Consider the following 18,106-nt stretch of genomic DNA (forward strand, 5'->3'; position numbering starts at 1 on the left):
AAACCGAGACAAAGGATACAAACCCAACACCACACCACAAAAAACCCCCCAGGGTTGGGGGAGGGTTGTTGATAGAAAAAATTTTATAGGGGGGGGGGGGGGGGGGGGGGGGGCGGTGAAATTAAATCTCTGTCCTTGACCCCCGCCGACCCGAGAGTTAGAGACTGCAGATTGTCAACTATTTTTTTCTCTTCCACAGATTTTGAGAATTTTTAATGGCATATGATTGTTTCGTCACCTGGTCACCCTGTTATATGCCACCTAAAAGATGAACAATGAACAAAAGCCAGCATCACCAGATACATCATTATCATCCACAACACAGCCATCCACAACCTCATTGGCAAACGCTTTTCGTGAGCGATCTGCAGAGCGCCTGGCCGCTGCGGCCAATAGTAAGATACCATCCATTATACTTCATACGCCCATTGTATCAATTGCGTCTGGCACCATGAGTAAAAGCACCACCACGACAACGTCTACAAAGACAACTCCGACCGCACACAGATCCGACGGCCTGTTCGAAGCCATGGCAAATAATTTGACAACACTGGACAGTGCGATAGTGCGACGTGATGATGGTAGTGTCGGGGTTCGTGGACCGAAAAAAACTGCAGCTGCAAATGCGAAATCCACATCAAAGTCAGTGGCAGATAGCGATAAGAGGAAGTCATACTCCCCCCCAAACAGTGTCAGCAACAGCAACAATAATAGCCATAACAATCCCAGTGTCAGTGGCAGTGAGGGAACCACCATACCGATATCATCGTTAACAGCGTCAGTGCCAGAGGTCCAGACCGTTACTTCCAGTAATAAAACGACTCAAGAAGAACCAGGTGCCGCCACCGTCACCGCCACCGCCGCCGCCGCCGGTGCCCCCCTGCCACAGGTCTACTCATTTCTTGACGAAACGCCAAAGCTGGAAGGACCCACACGCAGGTGCCTGCAGTATGGGGGTGGAGCGAAGGGTAAAACCCAGGATGATCAGAATGTGGGAAAGCGACAGAAAAATAAAAAGGTGAGTCTCCATCATCATCATAATTGTTTATTTGATTGTTTTGTTTTGGTATTGGTTTCGCAACTATTTCATCTAAAAATATGTATGTAATATTATCATGGGATATGGGATGATAATCATAGTCTATGCTAAGTTCATCAAATATACATAATAATTATAAGCTAAGTACTAAACATGGATGTTGTTGACTGACACTTATTTCTGATTATTTTCTACATACATTTATGTATTTAAATAGTATATTTTATTAATTACATACCACCCTTTTACGAACGCATCATTTTATTTCAAATTATCACTTTTAAAATGTGTTTTTCCAGCTGCATGCCAAAAAAAATTGAATAAATGAAACATGTGAATCACTTTAAAATTCTCTTAATAATTTCCAATGTTTTAGGGAAAAGATATCTCGATATAAATATATATGTAAATTAACTTAACTATTGAGGGATCACAACACAAATATTTATTAAGTATTAACCACACACAAACAAATCCACGCACATTTAATAATTGTTTATAATTATTTTGTTAATTCAAAAATTTGATTGTAACGCACACTATGTTCTTTTTTTTTGTTTGCTTCTATTTTGCTAGCTTTTTTTCTTATTTTAATTTTTAACTTTAATACCTTTAAGGAAGATAATCCAAGGGCAAGGCACACAAAACTAAATGGTAGAGGGAGAAACCCGTATCGCCTCACACACTGCCAATTGACACGCACGGCGATTGGCGAGCTGTGCCTTAAGCGAAATTGGAGAAATTAACCGTTACTGAATTGATCCGCAGCAAAGCGGAGATGAAGAATAAACGAAAAAATTAATTTCAATTGAAAAATTAGCATGCATGAATCGACTCGAGAATCGTTTTTATATTTGCCGAGTCGTTATATTGATCGCGGGCTTTTATTTGTTTACTTTTCCATAACTAGGCTGCGAACACAGCCTCCACAGGCATCCTGACAAGTCAACTAACTACATTTGTACCTTTATTTTGATCTTGGAATGTAAATGCAAACCTTTGTTTGTCATTGTCTATTAAAAAATAAAAGTTATCCAAGGGTATTATGCAAGAGGGAGATAGTATCATCCATGCACAGAGCTTTTTGTTTTTCATACACGCACACATAGAGAAGGGTGATCGATGGCTAGAGCGGAATTGGCACATTAACCGTTGTAATATTGATCAGCATGCAAAGCTGGAAAGATGAAACAGCAGAGATAACGAAATTCAATTATGAAAATATGCGGGATATGTTTTATGTTTTATTCGACCTTGTGAGCAATACAAAAATAAAACAAGCTAAGTTTGAACTAATTTTACACATTTTTACGTTGCTACGCAATCCTGCCCCTAATCGAACAAGAATCACCTCTGTTGCTGCAAATACGTATATTTACATATGCTTGGAGCTACATATGTAGGCATTTACACTCATAGTTACATACAATGCTTACCCATAAAGAATATGGCACAAAACGGAGGAGCGCAATTGAGAAATTAACCGTTAAAGCAGTGTTGCGTTGTGCTTCCCGCAAAGAAGGCGCACAATAAGGAAAGGAAAGAATTTTAGTTTGAGAAATTATTCCGTAGAGTGGCACTCGCAGTCGAAGTTTGTGTGTGGCTTTGGTTCAAATTTGTGAAGCGATAAAATATAAATTATAAACAACAACATTTTGTACATACATATATAATCAAACCACATCCGTGACTACACCGCAGCAATTATTATTTTCAATGAAACCCATACCATTTATTTGATTCGTGTATTCCCACCGTTTCGCATGTGTTTTTGTGTGTTTAAAATTAAAACAATCTGAATATTGCTTGGAAAAGTGCATTGAACAAGGTATACAAAGTGCTAGAGCCTGGCATGCGTTCGGATTGAAGGCCGCTTCTTAGTGAGGTTATACACGACGTTGGCGATCGTGTGTATGTGTGTGCGTGAGTGTTCAGGTTCACTTTCTTTTCCTAGCAATGTCGCGAAATGTTGAAAACCTTATATTTTAAAGACACTTGATTCATCTTGCAGACAAAATACGATGCCTGGGAGGATAGCGACTTCAATGATCTTGATGATGCGTCATTAAAGAAGCTTCTCGAGGAGGCCTATTGGTACCGTAATCCTGGCGACAGGAAAAACAAAAGCGAGCGCTTTCTGGTAAGTACTCGGACACATACACGCCCCTTTGGCACAGCTCTAATCTTGCTTCCAATCCCTTTTGCGCTTGTGCAGCAAATGCTCAAAAAGGCTGAGTACGACGAAGAGATCTCTTATCGTGCCATCAAAACCTGCCTCACACTCAACCCAATCACGCTAGCGACGTCAGCGTCCACATCCGGAGCAGCCGGCATTAGCATCAACAGCAACAGTAACAGCAACACCCACCACACAAACAATCGATCCGGGGAGCGTCACAAGCAGGGCGGCTCCTTGCAGGATCTTGTCGAGGCGGCTCATCGAAGTGGGGCGGCCACCACCTCTGCAGCGGCAGCAGCAGCAGCGGCGTCAGCCACATCGGCGACAACCCAACGTTTCAACTGTGATTACCAGCTGAGTGGACGCGCGAACCGTCGCCACCAGCAGCAGCACAACAACAATAACCAAAACGCACCCTCTGCCTCGAAGAAGATCAAGAACTGGTCAGTGTCGGGACGGCAGCGTGAGGGAGGAAGCCTTCCGAGCAGCGTCAACTTTGAGCCAGCCACCACGTCCATGGATGCCAAGCTGAAACAGACCATGGCCGATTCATCCCAATCACAGGCTGCCGCTGGCAAGAGGAGCACCGGCAGCGGCAGCTGCAGCAGCCTGCCCAGCCACCTGGGCGAAGCTGAGGCCGGTACCCAGTTCGATATGGACGAGGATGAGACGGGTGGTGGTGCAAGTGGAAGTGCTAGCGCTGCCCCTGGTCCTGGTCCAATCCAACAAGAATATCTGTTGGAGGTAAGCGATGAAACGATGAATCAGTGGGACGTCTGTATGGATCAATCGCTCTGGGAGATAGCTAAAGTGTGCCTAATCGAAACCGATGGGCGCCAGTTTGGTTCAAGTCAATTTGAGGCGGTAAGATGCGACGCGATAAGGCCGCCAGCCAGCCTTCAATGGCGGGGTTTGGCCAGTAAGCGAGCAGCATAATCCAATTAGTAAACCATAAACCTGTAGTAATCGCAATAATCAATATTCCTCCTCTGTATGTCGTCTCTTGCGGACAAAGTTTCTAAATGGAAATGTAGAATTAATCAAGTTATGTCTACCCCACACACACACACACACACACACACACACACACACACACACACACACACACACACAACACACGCATAAACACTAACACACACCACACACAACATTCATTCCATTCATATATAATTATGTCTCTCTATATGTATGCATTACGTATCTATGTCCTGTAGGGAGAGACGTTGGGGTGTGCGTATAGCGCGCCTTCCTTTCCCAGGCATTATTTATGAATATTCTACGCATTGTGATACGCAAACAAACACACATATACCATAGCTACATAAGAAATTAGTAGGAAGCATAATTTAGCAGAAACTCTACGTATAAGGAAGGATTCCGTAAGGATTCTGCCTACATCTACTGCTGGAACTATCACAAAACAACCACATTCACTTCACGGGGGGGTAGTCGAAAATAGCTTTGGGGGGTATACACATTTTCTCTCTCAATGTAGAGATTTGGGATTTTTGCAAATTCGCTCGTTTTATCGCTCGCTGTATAGTACAATTTTCAGCTCAAAGTTTTGGGCTTGCACTGAGCTGGCGTGCAGATCTACCTTATTGTCTTGCTTTAATTTAGAAATCTACTAAATAATCGTTTTAAACTCGTTTCCCTTAGCTGGAGGGCGATAATCGTGTCATTCAAAAGAAGAAACCAGTCGCCAATCAATCAGCCAATTCGTCAATGTCGCATCTCAGCACCAAAGCGCTCGATAATATCATGCAAAGCTATAGCCCGCAGCAACCTGATTCAAAGGATTCGGCCACTGGCAGCGAGTATCGAATTGGAGAGACGATGCCGTTTTTGGGACCCGTTGGCGTTCGGCCACCCGGCACGGCCCACATACATTTGCACCAACAGCACATACCGCTGCAGCAGCAAGATCCAGCTGGTATAAAATATGAGAGGGGTGCAGAGGATCGTACGCGCAAAGTGGATGCCGGCTATGTGTCGCTGAGCGACAGCTATACGGCCTGCTCATCGGTCTATGGCGATACATCAACGGCATCCCATGTCAGCAGCAGAGCCTCCACCTCGTCTGAGGTTTTTGGCAAGAAAGGCGGCCGCGCGGGTCCAGTTGCCATGGGTGCCAAGTCCACATCGGTGAGTGTCAAATAAAAAAACAAACAAAAACAAGTTTAAAAATCATTTTCACCTTTTTCTTTTGCTTATTTAAAGCGCAATCTTGATGAGAATGGGAATGCTCTGAGCGATGGCTATGGCACAAATGGCACGCCCAGCAGCAGCAGCAGTGGCAGCAGCAGCAGCGGGGGCAGCAGCTCCAATCAGTTTACGGCTTTGGTCACCACAACAATGGGTGCAAATGCACCAGCATCATCGTCGTCCACAAGTCGTCAGAGTAGCGTGTCCACGCTGCTTACAACTGGCAGCAATACAACCACCACGGCCATGGCGGCCGCTGCAGTGGCTGCCTCCTTCAATAGCCAGCTACAGCAGGTAAATGTAGGCAATGGATCGGGCGGAAATGGAGCAGCAAGTTGTGCCGCTACCGGAGCTGGTACCGTGAGTGTCGTCAGTGCCGGCACTGGGGCACAGCCGACCAAGCCCAAGTCAAAGAAGAGATCACAGCAGGAGCGCAACTCGACCACGGTCGTTGCCCAGTCGGTGGCCGGTTACCGTGGCCAGGAGTCGGTGGAGCAGCTGGTCAAGTACATTGAGAACGATGGCAACAGTGGCGGCCAGAGGAAGAAGGAGCGCAAGAAGCAAAGCCAAAAGCTGAAGAAGAGCAACTCGCTGGAGGAGCTGCGCAGCTGTTCGAAAATGGAGGCGGACGACCTCAAGCGTGAGTCGGCCACCACCGAGATGATGCCACAGAAGAAGGACTCAAACAGTGGCAATGCCAGTGGCAGTGGCAAGCACAACTCTGCCTCCGTGGCGGACATCAGCAAGAATTTCAGCAAGGAGCAGCAGCAGGCCACAGCTGTCCAGGTGCAAGTGCGTGGACCAGCCGCCGGCCAGCAGCGGAAGGGCGAGCGCCGCTCCTGGGGCACCGAGGAGCTGCAGTATCTGGGCGATCAGGACTACCGCAAGCCCGGCCTGGGCAAGGCTGCGGCACGCTCGGAGCCCGACATTGAAGCCGAATCGATGCCGCTCTCTCTGCCGGCCCTCTCCTGCATGTCGGAAATGGATGCCCTGAACACCGTCCTCTCCGAGACAGCCGAATTCCATGTGGTTACCAAGAAGAAGAAACCAAAGAAGCAGCGAGCCGTCACCATGGACGATGCAGCCGTTGCGGCCGCTGCCCACGCGGGCGGCAATCTCCAGCGCATGCAGCAGATCACAAAATCAGCCTCCTCCAATATGATGTCCCAGCGGACGCACTACTACACGGCGTACACCAATAGCGGTGCCAGCAGCAACACCGCTTCCGGTTCCAATCATCATGGCCAGTATCCCAGCAAGTTGGCGCAGCAGCAGCAGCCGCAGTATCAGGAGGCACAGCCGCAGCATCACCATCACCATCACCATCATTACCATCATCATCATCATCATGGTGGATCCGGGTCGCCCACGAAGGATAGCTCGAGACGCAAGTCAACATCCTCGATGCCGCCCTCGGAGAAATCCGATTCCAGTGATCTCGATTCGGTCCACTCGCTGCCCATACAGACGGTGAAAAAGAAGAGTGGCAGTGGCAGTACTGGCGGCACCACCAGCAACAAGGAGCGGGCAGCGCAGGCCGCCACCCAACGTCAGGTGAAGAAAAAGACACTGGCACCAGCTCCCATTTCCTATGCGGACATAGCACGCAACAAGCGGGAGGCCCTAAAGAATGCCAGCAACAATGGCGGCAGCGCAAATGTCAGCGATCCAGAGCCATCCGAATCAGCTGCTGATAAGCCACCCAGCGGCGGCGGCGGCGGCAAGGGTAGCAAATCCAAGATTAAACCCGATTTCCCAGAGCTGCCAGTGGCACTATCCATACCGGTGGCCATCAGCAGCAGCAGCAGCAGCGGGAGCACGGTCACCAATCAGGTGGCCAGTTCCAGCAACAACTCATCGTCGGCTGGATCGATTAGCTACTCGAAGAGTCTAAATGCGACGCCTGCCAGCAGCACCAGCGATGTCGATGTCTCGCCAGAGTTGACACCCACATGCACGACCGCACCCAGCAGCAGCCTGTCCTCGTCCCAGCCATCGCTGCAAAAGTCAAAGAGTGTGGAGCACGATGCCAGCTATAGCTTCAATAGCAGCAATCTCGATCAGCAGTATCCAGCGCTGGAGAAGACTGTGAAGAGGCATAGCACAACAAATGTTTCCCTGACAGCCGCCGCCTGTCCAGCCTCGGGCTCCGGTTCGGGTTCAGGCTGCCCGGCTGCGGGCACGGCTGCGTCGACGATTTTCAACTTTGCTGCCGCAACCAAGCTACAAATGGTGGACAAGTCGACGGGAACCACATCATTACCAACTACCTCTGCCAAGTCCAAGACCAAGTCAAAGGACTTGTCATACAGCAGCGCCAGCAGCAGCAGCAGCAGCTCCGGCAGCAGCAGCAGCAAAAAGTCCATGAAGCTTGGTCAGGATGAGGCGGCGTCCGTGGCCGTGCTTGTGCTTGTGCCAGCGCCAGTTGCCCAGAAGTCTACGACGGCCACACAGACCGAGGGAAGCAAGAAGATGGGACACAAGATGTCACACATTAGCAGCAAGCTGGCACCAGAGCTCATTGCTGGTCGACCGGCAGTGATAATACTCAACGATGATCGCGACTCGGCCGAGGAGGGACTCAATAATGAGTTCATCTTTGGGGACTTCAACGAGGATGAACTGAAGCTATTTGATGACAAAAAAGATGAAAAGGAAAGGGGAAACGATAAGGACAAGGAGCAGAGCGAAAAGAAGGTGCAAGCAGAGTCACAGTCAAAGCTGCAGTCAGAGCCAAAGCCAAAGGTAAAGCCACAGGCAGAGGCACAGCCACAGTCAAAGGCACAGGAAAAGCCACAGCCACAGTCAAAGCCAGAGCCAATTGATATGGAGCAGGAGGAGGATGAAGCAACACCAGAACTCGAACAAATTGTTGAGGAGAAAGCGGCAAAGAAGGAGGAAGAGAACCCAACGGGCACACAGTCGGATACGAGCTCCAGCAGCTATCAGCAGCTGATAATGAATGACTCGGGCGCTGCCTCTGATGTGGTCAACAGCTCGGTCAGTTTGGATATGCTATCGATCTCAGGCGAGGCCGTCCAGTCGTCGTCGCCGCACTCTGCGGCCATTTCTACAAACTCGGGCTCATCCAGCATCATTAATTCGTCGACATCCTCAACGCCTTCATCCGATTCGGCACCCAATTCCAATTCGTCGTCATCCGTTTCGATATCCTCGTCAGCGGGCGGCAACGGACCGACGGGGCATGGCTTGTGCTCGAGACAGCGTTCGGGTGCGGCCTATGTTGCGAATCAGTCCAGCGATAGTGGCATCTATGGTGCCGCCAATACGTCCGTGAAGGATCACATCAATCAGTTCCTTAGTCGTGCGAGCAGCAGCAGTGAGGAGCCGCTGCCGAATGCTCCCATTTCCATGCAACAGTTGGAAACCTGCAATGACATTGAAGCGGCAATTATAGCAGCTGCTCGAGCCGCTGCCGCGGCACGCAGCAATAGTTGCAGTCGCAGAAATTCCCAGGAACTGGAGCCGTCCAAGTCCCACAATCAGCAGCAACAGCAGCATCAGAGTCCAGTTGCCAAAACAAAAGCTGCGCCCGTCTATACAACTTACAACGTGGGCTCAGAGGACTACGACGAGGATTTGGAGGAGCTGAGCTTCCTGGCCGACCTCCGAGATGCAGAGGTGCACGTGGAAGAAGAGGCGGAGGTGAAATCAGAGACCGAGGCCGAATCTGTTGCGGCGTCACCAACCCAAATAGATCCAATTGTAGAATATATTTCAAGCAGTGAGTAATCCCAGAAACGGGTACAAACTTCTTTATTTTCATCATCAAATAATGTTTTACTCCGCAGCGTGGCATGCCATTTCTACCAGCAAACATGTAATGTTTTATCGCGAGCCCGAACAGGAGATCTAGGATGAAGCGACAATTCCGCAGCAGGAGAGCAGAACTACAGAAATGAATTGAACGTGGATTAGTTTGTATTATTGCATGTCTGTCAAAGGTTGCAGTTTATGTTTGCCACGGGCCATCATCAATTGTACACAGATATACGGATATATTACGGATATGCTATAACCAAACGCTTTTTGTGCTAACTATTGTAACAAACTATTGATTAACTATCGATTAGAATATAAAAACCGCGCGCGGCAGCAACTAAAAGCCACCACCAAGAGTGTCAAATAAACCCAAGAAAAACAATGAACAAAAAAGTCATTCGAATGGAAAACCAGAACTATTAAGACAGCTCCACAATGAGGAGATAATCCAGGAGTTAGTTGATTGGAAAATAAATACCGGCGATGACAAAGAAACAGAATTAGAGAAACTTTTAATTGATTCTGATCAGAGCAGAAAGCAGACCACAAGTGGGAAGACAAAACGAGAACAAAGTTGATTTTGTTGAACAAAAAAAAAGAAGTAAAATGAAGAAAAAACAAACTCTCAATCCGTTTGTACCGCTGTGAATAGAACAAAAACAAGAAAATAAATGAATTCCTCCATGGGAAATCTTTGAGGCCGATTTGGTGACGTAAAATATATCTATGAATATTTATTAAACATTTAGTTTGGTAACGGTGATGCGAAGCGATGTTCAGTCAGCATTTGGAAGTGCTTTTTTTTTTGTTAATTTGAACAAACAATATGCTGGCTCCTTAAAACGCAACGTTTTACTATAACTATTACACTTACAAACTCTAATTTTAACTATTATTATTATTATTATTACCATCTATCTATTTTATTCTCTATTTTTTTCTTTGTTGCTCTGCTTGAAGTGCGCGCGCGAGCCTGTTGCTTAAACGAGTATATTTTATCATTACTTCGAGTAAGATTGAGCAAACTAGTTCTAGACAGAGTCAAAGCGCAAGTGAGAGCAGTGAGGGGGAAGTAGAGGAACCGATTGTACATAGGATACACAATAAAAAACCACAGCAGAAAACAAAAAGAAAAACCAACTAAGAACATGAATAATTTTAGCGTTTAATTGTTGAAAAGAAAATCGAAAAAAGAAAAGAAAACTAAAAATTAATAATGAATATCTAGTGTTAAGATCTAGCCGGCTAGCCATAAAGAAGCCGCATGAAGGGGGGAAAATGTATGTTAAAACCACAAAAAAACAACACACACAGACACAGAGAAGAACAAAAAGCATAAAAACTATCGAGCACCTACGAAAAATGCCGCCGTTTAGCAGCGAGAGAGTGCCTAAGCAGGCCTTTCCGAGAGTAAAATTAAACAGCAAATAGAACCAGTAAACCGGAAACCGGATGATAACCGGCTCAAAAACCACAAAAGAATAAAAGAAAACCATAAAATAAAATTGATATAAAACTTAGCATTAAAATTGCACCTACATAGGCATATGCATTATACACACACACACACACACACACACACACACACACACACACACACACACACACACATACGCATACAAAAACATGATACATAGAAATACGAAGTTTTTTTTTTTAGGAATGCCAGGCGTTAACCATTTAAACTCGATTAAGATATTTAAGAAAAATATATATCTACCTTTAAATAAAACCAAAAAATGTGTCTAAAGCAACAAACAAAAAAAAAAACAACTAAAAATTCAAAATTATCAAAAAAAAACAAAAAAAAAAGTCGCGAAACTAATTAAAGTTTAATCCCGAGAAAACTAAACTCACACACAGACATTTGAAGGGCGAATAAATAAGTTAAAGAGTAGAAATGTTATAACTTTGGGCTGTATTACGGAAAAGAGAGAGATGAAGAGAGCGAGGGAGAGAGACAGACAATGCTTACTGTCTCTCTCACTCTGGATACCTTCTCCCATCATCGATCTAGACAAAAACCAAACAAAAAACAGAAATGAAACGTTTAGAAATGAAAATTTAATTTTTATCAAGTTGCAGGGAGGATTACTAAGTATATATATATATTAAAGAACATGAATAAGTAATTCCACACATAAGGAAAATTCTAAAAACAAACAAAAACATAAATGATATGCAACCACTAAGTCAAACTAAGCCAATGTACACTGCATCAATTTTTAGAAAAAAATGATAACTATTTAGCGACAAGAAAGAGAGTTAGAGAGAGGGCAAGAGAACACACAACAACAAAAAAACCAGAAAAAACACTTACAAAATAAATCAAAATATTGAAACAACAAAAAAAGAAACAATAAAATTAAATGAAAGGTAACTAAAACAAACTCTGAAATATATAAATTACGTTATATTTATATAAAACAAAAATATTCATGAACATAACAAAAAGGTCAGCGAAAGATTTGCTGCAGTTCCACACCAAGAAATCCCACATAGAACACTATCGGTAATACAAAGGATATTGGATTCTAGAGAACAGATCTTGAACAGCTAATGTGGAACTGCAGCAAATCGTGGTGGGGCTCTAATGCATATATAAATTATAAAAAAAAAAAAAAACAAATGCAAATCAACGTTTCTTATGTGTGTATTTATGTAACATATATTTATATGTATATCTATATATTGTAGTTCGCGTGTATGTGTATATAATATAGTAAACAAAATGTTAGCTCTCCACCATCTAACATCCAAGAAAGAAAAGAAAAGAAAAAAAACAGGGAGAGGAGAGTCCCCTTGGCAACGATTCGCCTCTCAGTGCCCTCACCCTTAATCCCATCAAAAAACAAAAAAAAAAAACATAAAGCCGATGGCGCTTTGTAATTATTTATTTTCTACATAAACATATACATATATGAGACCTCAAATTCGCGTAGAATTTGGCGCTACGCAAGAGCTTTTTGGAGTCCAAACAGAACAGAACTTAAATTTCACTTCATTTGGCTTTTTTAATGGAGCGTAGTTAGCATATTTAACCAGTTGACAGACACTCTGTAGCGATACGTACAGCCTTTATAGTAGCGTTTAATGGTCCGTCCTATGACTTGATGTGTAGTTATCTTACGCAGGATTAATCTACATATCCACAACATTCTGTTTTATATTTTAAAATTTATTACCCAAAGAAATTGTTTTTATACACCCAGTAAAGTTTTCGATGCTAAGTTTTAGTTAACAATTTACCATTTTTTTGTAAATACAAATTGTCAGTTATATGTTTTTTTTTTTAATATTTTAATGTGTCTTTAATTTGTTAATCTTTTATTTTACATAAAACCCACTTTTAATATGAATATTTGTATAAATTTCGAAAAATCTCTGTATATACTGAGGAGCATGTATTTATTTATATATTTTGCGTAAGATAACTTAATGTCTAGTGGTAGAAGACGAAGATCCCTAACTAGCTGTAAAGGCCCTTGTTTTGGGTCGTCGGTCGGTTGTCAGTTGGTGTCTTTGTAGAGTTCGAAATGCATAATTTGCGTATTGTTTGCACTTGTTGATTTGCCGATAAGCAGCAGTAACAATAATAATTAAATGGAGAGCAAAATAAATGGAAAACTATAACCATAAACATATGACTAAGTCTATTGAATAGCTAAACAAAGAATTCTATAAAAAAAACCTAGTTGATAGTTGGTAGTAATCCCCCCATACGAATAGATGGATCGTGTGTATCTCTCTCTCAGCCCCCTTAGAAAGATGATGCCACGTCGATGATAATGACACAAAAATGCCCCTACAATTGGGGAGGGGCTGTGGCATTGAAACTAACTCTAAATTTATACAAACGTATACATACTTCTATATATACACACAAAGAAAACATATGTACTCAACAACTTCTACTGATGAAAGTCGCGACTAAAAATAAAAACTTCAAGTACTAATTCCCAGGCATGAATTCCCCGACCCCATCCCACACCCAAACAAACCCAAAAACCCAACCAACTATTCTTAACTTATACATACCAATATTTGTACATGCAAAGCTAAAAAAAACGAGAAAAACGAAGAGTCAAAGAGGAAAAAGAAACAAAAATGGAAAATGGAAAAGCGAAAGGTGTTTAGAATTTAATGAAATTAAAGTCAGGCGGAAGACGCGCCGATTACCGTCCGATTGTCGATTGAGCAGCGGCATGGTCGGGCGATAAGCTAATCGCAAAACTATCGCTGTGACCAATCGAACAGGGGACGGCAGTCGTTGGCCTGTCCACAGACCCCACACCCCCCAGGGGCCTAACTAAAACCAGAAAGAAACTGAAAACTAATTTATCTGAATGAGAAAATACAAATCTAATTTAATATGTGTTTAAAATATAATTAGCTGGAGTGAAGAATCGAAATAAAAATGCAACAAACAAATCAAACAAGTGTTTTTCATAATTATTTCATTTTATTTAATGGAACAAAACTTGGAGCGTACAATTTTTCGTATCGAAAATGCATTATTATGTGCACCTTGAATTGTGGAAACCAATTTCTACCTCTGTCCCCGGGGTCGTCATGCAAAAACCCTGCCATAGAATAGCTAGGAACCAAAACCTAACGCAGCATCTGGGTATAGACCCAGACCCTGACCTAACAGCTGAGCGTCCACATTTACTGGGCACAGAGATTGGGTTTTAAGCTGTAGATTTATTGGGCGTAAGTACACGGGTCTAGAGACAGCTTCCTGTGGCAAACGGGGGGCTAGGCGCGTGGGAAGCTCGATTGGGTCCCTGGCAGCTGGACAGACTGCGAGGCCACCACACAGGCGGCCGCGATGTGTGCGTTGAGCGATCGTTTGGGGAAGTGGGCCAGGTTGTGGGCCAAAGCACCGATGAAAGCGTCTCCCGCGCCCGTAGTGTCCACCACATTGCTGACCTGAGGAGCGGCGACATGCTGAAACTTGCCGGGCGCCTCCTTGCCACCCCACACAGCGCCCAGTGGTCCCAGTGTGAGAATAACCGTGTTGGCACCCATCTCAATGAGCCGCTTGCAGGCTTTGCTGGCTTCACTGTAAGGCAGAAGCTGTTAGTGGCAGAACACAGAAGGATGAGGGTCAGTGCTTACTTTATGCTGCTCACGCTGCCCACGCCCGTCATTATGGCCGCCTCGCTCTCATTAACGCAGAAGATGCTGGAAAGCTGCAACAGCTCTGGCGGCGTTTGCTCCATGGCCGGAGCGGCATTCACAATGGACACTCCCTTGAAGCAGCGCAGCGCCTGCAGTGTGGCTGCAATGGGCGTCTCCAGCTGGCACACGAGTACCTTGGCCTCGGAGAACAGCTCCTTGGCGAGGAAGACGTCATTGGCGTCCAGCTCGTTGTTGGCACCCACAACAATGATGATGTTGTTCTCGCCACCGTCGGAGACTGCGATCTGGGCAATGCCCGTGCTCTGGCCCTCCACCTGATGCACGTGGCTCACATTGACGTTCTCCTCCCGCAGCTGGCGCAGATAGTCGCTGCCAAAGGTATCGCCGCCTAGTTTGGCCACCATGGCCGTCCTGGAGCCCTGCCTGGCGGCTGCCACACACTGATTGGCACCCTTGCCGCCGTAGCCCGTCTGGAATTTGTGTCCGTGAAGCGTTTCCCCAGCCTTGGGAAGGCGAGGCGTGTAGCTGCCCAGAATAATAATGAAGATGCCGATCAGCGGGGAGACCAGCAATGGCCATGAATCTCTTACCAGATGAAATCTATGATGGCCGAACCGAATACCAGAACATCAAGTTCCTCGCTCATTTTGCAGCTGTTTTCCGTTCCCGTGTGCTTTACTTCCAGTGTTTCTAAAATTGTTTTTTTTTTTTTTGCTTTTTGCAAACTGCAGTCAAAGTGCTCGGAGCTGATTTATAACTGAACGACTGAATTTACGATCCCAGTGTACTATGATTATCTGGGATCTTATCAGCAACTTGGCCAATTCCATTCACTGCCTCCGTGACGGAGAGTGGCGGGTGAGAGTACTCAGGAAAGGCAGATAAATTCATTTCAACAATTAGCAAGGCCACTTGTCCCACGCTCTTTATTTGTTTTTCTTTTGGTGGGCAAGAGAACGACAAAGATACTGGAAATACCAAAAGTGGTATTTTTGCGATCACTTTTTCGCACCAAATGTGGCGCAAAATTCGCCAAATAGTATGTTTTTCTGCTAAAATTCATGATTTCGTAGATAATCTTTAAGCTCTCTAAACTAAACTAAGCTTGGCATACCAAAACATTCTGGCTTAAGTGCAATAAAACGCACTAGCGCGTTGGGGCATAACCTTGCTGCTGTCGGTTGCCTTACATTTATTTTGCAGCTAAAGTTATCAATGAAAATGCTAACGTTGGTCAATAAACAAACAACTGTAGGCACATCCATAAACCAATCTGTACAGAAAGCAATTGGCATGTGTATTCCATGGTGTATTCTCGGGCTTTGAGATAAATCATAAACTTTTATTAAATATACATACATACGGGGTAGTGCAGATAAACAAAACTGTTGGCAGGAAAGGCGACCCAGACGTAACCTAGGGGACAGGAGGAGGGAATACAGGCAATTTCATTTCGATTGGGTTCTCTTTTTTTGGTATGGTATGGTATTTGCTTGAGCGTAAGCTTGAGTTGAACTGCGGACACTCATAACACATGGTTCGTTCCGTATCTAAAATTACAGTTATAAAATATATAAAGCCATACATTCTGATTGGGCCCTACCGATTTACAAGTATATGTGTGTATGTGTGTGTGTCTATCTGTATAAAATCTACAACTAGATATTATACCGTTTTTGTGGCGAGCGAAGGGTATTCGGCTCTGATTTTGATCTCCAATGTTTTTTGTGAGGGGTTGCCTTGCTTAGATCCTAGATATTGCGACTTGTGGAACCCCTCCAGTTAGTTTGGAGCAAGGTTGCGAGATAACATTTAGTACAGTACATTCTGGAGATGGGTTGATTGATTGGCGGCGTTTCATCATCGTTGTTGTAAGCATCATCATCATCATCATCATCATCATTATCATCATTATTAGGGCTGCTAAATACCGGCACGCTCCAGGGCGCTCAGTTGTGTGCCCAGTCGCTCCTCCTTGGCCTTGCGCTCAGAACTGATCTTCTTCGAGCTCTGATAGGTATTGAGGAAGGTCTGCACATCGATCTTTCCATTGAGAAAGTGCTCCACATGACGATCGCAATCGGCATCGGCATTCGAGGCAGCAATTTGGAGTAATTCCTGTGTGGAATAAGACGGAAGGCACGTCCGTAATGGCCTGGGAAAACACTACACGAAAAGATCTCACTCACGCGTATGTGCTGGGGGGCATATTCCTCCGATTTCTTCAAGTACTTCTTATTCAGTTGGTCGCACTTCTCGCCCAGCGTTTTCAGGGCAGTGTAGTCATCGCTGAGGCGACGTTTTAGCTCCACCAGATGGCTGCCCTTGCTCTCATTTTCACCTGTGTGGTCATAAATGATTTGTGTGTTGCGCGTTTGAATGGATTAAGTTCATTGCATACGTGATATATTCTCCACTTGGTTCATCATCGAGTCCAGCTCCTCGTTTAGATGTTGCACCACAGACATCTCCTCGATGAAATCGTCGAAGAACTCCGGATCCCTGTCCAGCTGCTTCAGCTCGTCCAGCGACAGTGTGGACAGGTTAGGCATGTTGGCTGCCTCCTCCTCTGGCACCAGTCCGCCACCGCCAGCAATGCGCCTGTTGTCCTGCGGCGACGCCGCCTGCTTCGACGAATTGCGTGTGGTCGGCATCCCGACGTGGCCGGTTACTCCTAGCTCTTGTAGTGGACAAGATTCCAATCGGTTGCTAGCATTTGATCTCCACTCGCTGGCCTTCTTTGAATTAGTTGTTGGTCGGTTTTAAGGCCTAAATAAATTACGTTGTAAGAAATTAAATTCTTGGCGGTTTTGCCTTCCACTCACCAAATGGCGTTTGTGTCCCCTGTGCTTGGGCTACGGGTGTGTGCTTGGTTTGTGGGAAATTGTTTTAGTTTCTCGAACCCAAATCGTATAAATCGAGTGTTTGCTTTGTTTGTTCGGGTCCGAATAACATTATCTTTTATAACAAAAACAACATTCGCCTGCTCATGAAGCGCCGTTGACACGGCTGACAGTTGAGGGTTGCCACCTGGTCGACAGGAGCCAGCTTGGAATTGGTGCTATTAATTAACAGTTGCTATCACAGCATTAAAGAGCCGAATTTTCATCCATGGAATCTCTTCAATTGAGAGCCGTCAGGTGCAGCGAGCTGCATCATAAAGGCTAGATGTGTGCTTTTGTGCGTTGACCTGCATACCCTGCTCGCATCGAACAGCTGTTCGGGCACCATTTGTTTACGATTTGTGCAACGGCGGCACCGCAACGCGCTTTTATATAACATAACTGTTGTGTCCAATAAATACAAAAATATGGCACTTTTTGAGATGAAATGGCTTCGCCGCTTGGTAAGGCGCAACACAAACCCCATACCGGAGCACCGTGCGGAAATGTGGAAGCGCCGCCTCAGCATTGGCTATGCGATTTTGGCCTGGAACGCCTTCGGCCTGGTCTGCTACATGGTCTACACAGGACGCAACGACTGGGCAAAGTACCATGGTATCAAGACGGAGGAGGAAATGGCCTTGTCGCCGGCCCAACAGTTAGCCAGGCACATTAAAGTGGAGGGAACTGGCAAAATCATACGCTACTCGGGCTTCAGGAAGGTGGAGGAAATACCATTCGACTCCAGCACTGTAAATAAAGTTAAGGAGTAAAGCAGACATTTATTCATCTAAACTATAATTAGTTAACATCTTTTTTTTTGTTCTAACAAATGATGGTTGCAATTTGCAATCTAAGAAATTAAAAAAAAAG

General features: G+C 45.0%; 4 protein-coding genes across 8 annotated transcripts in view; 2 read left to right on the forward strand and 2 right to left on the reverse strand.

The window, feature by feature from the left end:
• LOC117580751 (serine-rich adhesin for platelets) overlaps positions 1–18,106 on the forward strand; it is a 45,004-nt gene that overhangs the window by 11,737 nt on the left and 15,161 nt on the right. The window contains exons 2-7 of one of the 4 annotated variants that reach the window (XM_034267443.1): positions 200–1,018; positions 3,051–3,179; positions 3,255–4,082; positions 4,878–5,363; positions 5,439–9,168; positions 9,236–9,299. In XM_034267443.1, the coding sequence (XP_034123334.1) occupies positions 269–1,018; positions 3,051–3,179; positions 3,255–4,082; positions 4,878–5,363; positions 5,439–9,168; positions 9,236–9,299 (5,987 nt within the window). In that variant the 5' untranslated portion in view covers positions 200–268. Of the gene's footprint in view, positions 1–199; positions 1,019–2,463; positions 2,963–3,050; positions 3,180–3,254; positions 4,083–4,877; positions 5,364–5,438; positions 9,169–9,235; positions 10,689–18,106 lie in introns of those variants that run through there. The other 3 variants (XM_034267442.1, XM_034267444.1, XM_034267445.1) reach the window with 3 other exon arrangements.
• On the reverse strand, positions 13,891–15,227 carry LOC117580757 (ribokinase). Its single transcript, XM_034267452.1, has 3 exons — positions 14,942–15,227; positions 14,328–14,876; positions 13,891–14,271 (listed from the first exon to the last, which is right to left on the reverse strand). The coding sequence occupies exons 1-3, from the start codon at positions 14,995–14,997 to the stop codon at positions 13,965–13,967; spliced, it is 912 nt and encodes a 303-aa protein (XP_034123343.1). The 5' UTR covers positions 14,998–15,227; the 3' UTR covers positions 13,891–13,964.
• Positions 15,673–17,335, reverse strand: LOC117580760 (vacuolar protein sorting-associated protein 37C). 2 transcript variants are annotated; one of them, XR_004573608.1, is made up of 5 exons: positions 17,177–17,335; positions 16,753–17,120; positions 16,541–16,692; positions 16,023–16,469; positions 15,673–15,901 (listed from the first exon to the last, which is right to left on the reverse strand). XR_004573608.1 is itself a non-coding variant. In XM_034267455.1 (4 exons), exons 2-4 carry the CDS (start codon positions 17,003–17,005, stop codon positions 16,275–16,277), a joined length of 600 nt encoding a protein of 199 aa, XP_034123346.1. In that variant the 5' UTR covers positions 17,006–17,120; positions 17,177–17,335; the 3' UTR covers positions 15,808–16,274. The 2 variants fall into 2 exon arrangements, 1 of the variants encoding a protein (XP_034123346.1); XM_034267455.1 differs by having other exon boundaries at positions 15,808–16,469.
• Positions 17,568–18,034, forward strand: LOC117580764. Its single transcript, XM_034267458.1, has one exon. It carries the CDS (start codon positions 17,662–17,664, stop codon positions 18,004–18,006), a length of 345 nt encoding a protein of 114 aa, XP_034123349.1. The 5' UTR covers positions 17,568–17,661; the 3' UTR covers positions 18,007–18,034.

Source organism: Drosophila guanche, unplaced genomic scaffold (assembly GCF_900245975.1).
Source record: "Drosophila guanche unplaced genomic scaffold, DGUA_6, whole genome shotgun sequence".
NCBI classification, from domain to species: Eukaryota; Metazoa; Arthropoda; class Insecta; order Diptera; family Drosophilidae; genus Drosophila; species Drosophila guanche.